Raw genomic sequence first — 2500 nt, 5'->3', positions numbered from 1 at the left:
GCCAAGACGATCGTCAAGGTCCTCCTGGCTTACGCCGACATCACCAAGAAGGAGTTCCCCAACTACGTCACAGATGAGAAGAAGGTAAGCTCAAGGATTTTCTCGGTTCTTGTTTCCTGTTTCCTCTGCGAATGATTATAGCGTAACAGCGACTACATAAACTGTGACTTGACTCGTTCAACGTGTGTCTTTTCAGGCGTGTATCTTGATGAACAACATCCAGCAGCTGAGAGTACAGTTGGAGAAGATGTACGAGAAGATGGGCGGAGAGAAGCTGGAGGAGGACGTCGCCACTATCCTCAACGAGCTTCAGGCGTCCCTCAATACTGTGCTCGACGAGCTTGCGCACAAGTTCGCCAAGAGGTCGGTTCTTGAGAAAGGGAATTTTTTTTTTTCTTAGAAGGAATGTCTAATGGAAAGTCTATTGGTTTAGTTTGCGGCGAGGCAGCTTTGGTATAAAATGCCATCATTGTGTGATTAAAATTAGACTACTCATAATAGCGGTGTTAGATACAGCCATACAAAAAGGAAAATGTGCATTCAGTATATGTTTCAAGTCAATACCATTTATAAAAATGTAACCAACCAAACCGAGAGCTTGACCCCATCCCTCCCCGACGCAGCCTGGAGGTCCGCATCGCCGTCAAGGTGAAGGAGATGGGAGACAAGCTGGCGGCGGTGAAGGGCACGGGGCAGGTGCAGCCGTCGCAGCGCAACGCCGTCATCGTGGAGGCTGACGACGTACTGGTGCCCCTCATGGATCTCCTGGAGGACTCGCTGTCTCTATACGCGCAGTCTTGTGAAAAGACGGTGCTCAAGCGACTCCTCAAGGAGCTGTGGAAGATCGTCATGACTACCATGGAGAAGACCGTCGTCCTGCCGCCGATGACTGACAAGGCTGTAAGCATTTTGTATCGTAAATCATAATGGATATTTCATGATTTCCTCTTCCATTTTATTTGTTCTCAGGTGATTTACCATTCTTTTTCAAATCAAAAACTTTACTCAAGTATTCCCTGGGAATTTGATTTTACTTATTTAAAGATAGCTGTAAGCGTTACCCGATCCCGATAAATTAATTAGATTACATTATACACATCCTGTTTACATCAAACAGAACTCTGTACACACTTAGTATAAGAAATCAAACATGGTAAGTAATAGATAAATGTTTGTGTGTAAAAGCTACCACTCTACGAACCAAATCGAAAACAAGACATTCTTTTCCCCCTAAAAAAACAAACTATATTCTTCTACGCACGCTGCTACTCCAGATGATGCTTAAGAACCTGACAGACAACGCTAAGAACTTGGCAGCGAACGCCAAGATCGAAGACATGTCAAGATTGTTCAAGAACCAACTCGCGGGCGGCAAAGACGTGAAGAATGCTGTCTCCAACATCATGGTCAGGAAATCCAGCGTCTTGAAAGATGTTTACGGCTATGAGATAGACTTTTGTTTTGATGTACCTTTGTTCTCTGTTTTTTCTTTACACGTTGGACTGTTTATTTTCCCGTATGTAGACATGTTGCACAGAAACACAATAGCAATGTTGGTTGTACTTATATATGTTTCCGATGATATACATATTTCATCGGTTATGCTTACTTTGTAGAAAGTAGTGTATTCTGTGTTTTTGTATTTTACATTGTGTACTTGTTCTTTTTAACAGTTTGAGTTCATAAGATCACTGTTGGCATGCATCTTTTAAGGTGGTTGATTTTTTAGGACATGTTTTAAGATTTGCATGACCATTTGCTGCAAGTAAATGCAATGACATGGTTTATTTTGCTTAAAGTATATAGAAGGTTTCTGTGAGATTAATTGTCTGTTTCAAATTATGTAATATTATATCATGGAGGTTTGTAGAGTACAAACCTATTCTGTTTGTAAAGCATTGTTGCTTTCAACTTTGAGTACACCTATGCACATCAGCTTTAAACATCAACAAAGTTTACAGTTTAGTCCATATTCATTTGCATATCAGCAGCACAACACCTGTAAGCATGCAACGAATGAGAATGCTATTCAGCATGTTAGAACTTCACACTATGAAACACTGTGTTTGTTCTTTTTAAATAGAACAAATTGTTACCATAAAACCTTAAATACTGTAATAACTGCTGGCTGTCGCTGCAGAACGGAATTTCACGCACAGCTCCATAATGTATATATATTTTTTGGGTCTACGTTTAATTAAATGTTTTACCAAATGCCAACTTTGGCTGCATCTCTTTCATATTCCATTTATTTTATTGTATTTTCGTTTTAATATAAACAAACTTCTGGAATGCTTATGGGACAGTTCACGTTCGAAATTTGAATATTCAAAAATTAATCAAGCATAAGTAATAGATACAATAATTTTCTTAACTAGATCTTATGAACGAAAATCATGTTGCTTTTGAAAAGTACTTTTTTATCCACTGTAGTGTTGTTTCACATGCTCATGGATGATAGAGTAGCCTCAGAGATAACAGAGAATGAGCTAATGAGTTT

The 2500-nt window shown here is 39.5% G+C and overlaps 1 protein-coding gene across 7 annotated transcripts in view; it reads left to right on the top strand.

Moving 5' to 3' along the window:
* Positions 1 to 2500, top strand: part of LOC125033350 (protein unc-13 homolog A-like) — a 422716-nt gene that overhangs the window by 407636 nt on the left and 12580 nt on the right. For 6 of the 7 annotated variants that reach the window (XM_047624775.1, XM_047624769.1, XM_047624772.1 and 3 more), the window contains 4 exons: positions 1 to 84; positions 197 to 363; positions 624 to 900; positions 1275 to 1406. The exon at positions 1 to 84 is cut by the window's left edge and continues 138 nt beyond it. In XM_047624775.1, the coding sequence (XP_047480731.1) occupies positions 1 to 84; positions 197 to 363; positions 624 to 900; positions 1275 to 1406 (660 nt within the window). The remainder of the gene's footprint in view (positions 85 to 196; positions 364 to 623; positions 901 to 1274; positions 1407 to 2500) is intronic. The other variant, XM_047624773.1, reaches the window with a different exon arrangement.

Source organism: Penaeus chinensis, chromosome 16 (genome assembly GCF_019202785.1).
Source record: "Penaeus chinensis breed Huanghai No. 1 chromosome 16, ASM1920278v2, whole genome shotgun sequence".
Lineage (NCBI taxonomy): Eukaryota > Metazoa > Arthropoda > Malacostraca > Decapoda > Penaeidae > Penaeus > Penaeus chinensis.
Note: the sequence above shows the minus strand (reverse complement) of the source record. Positions and strands in the feature narration are given on the sequence as shown.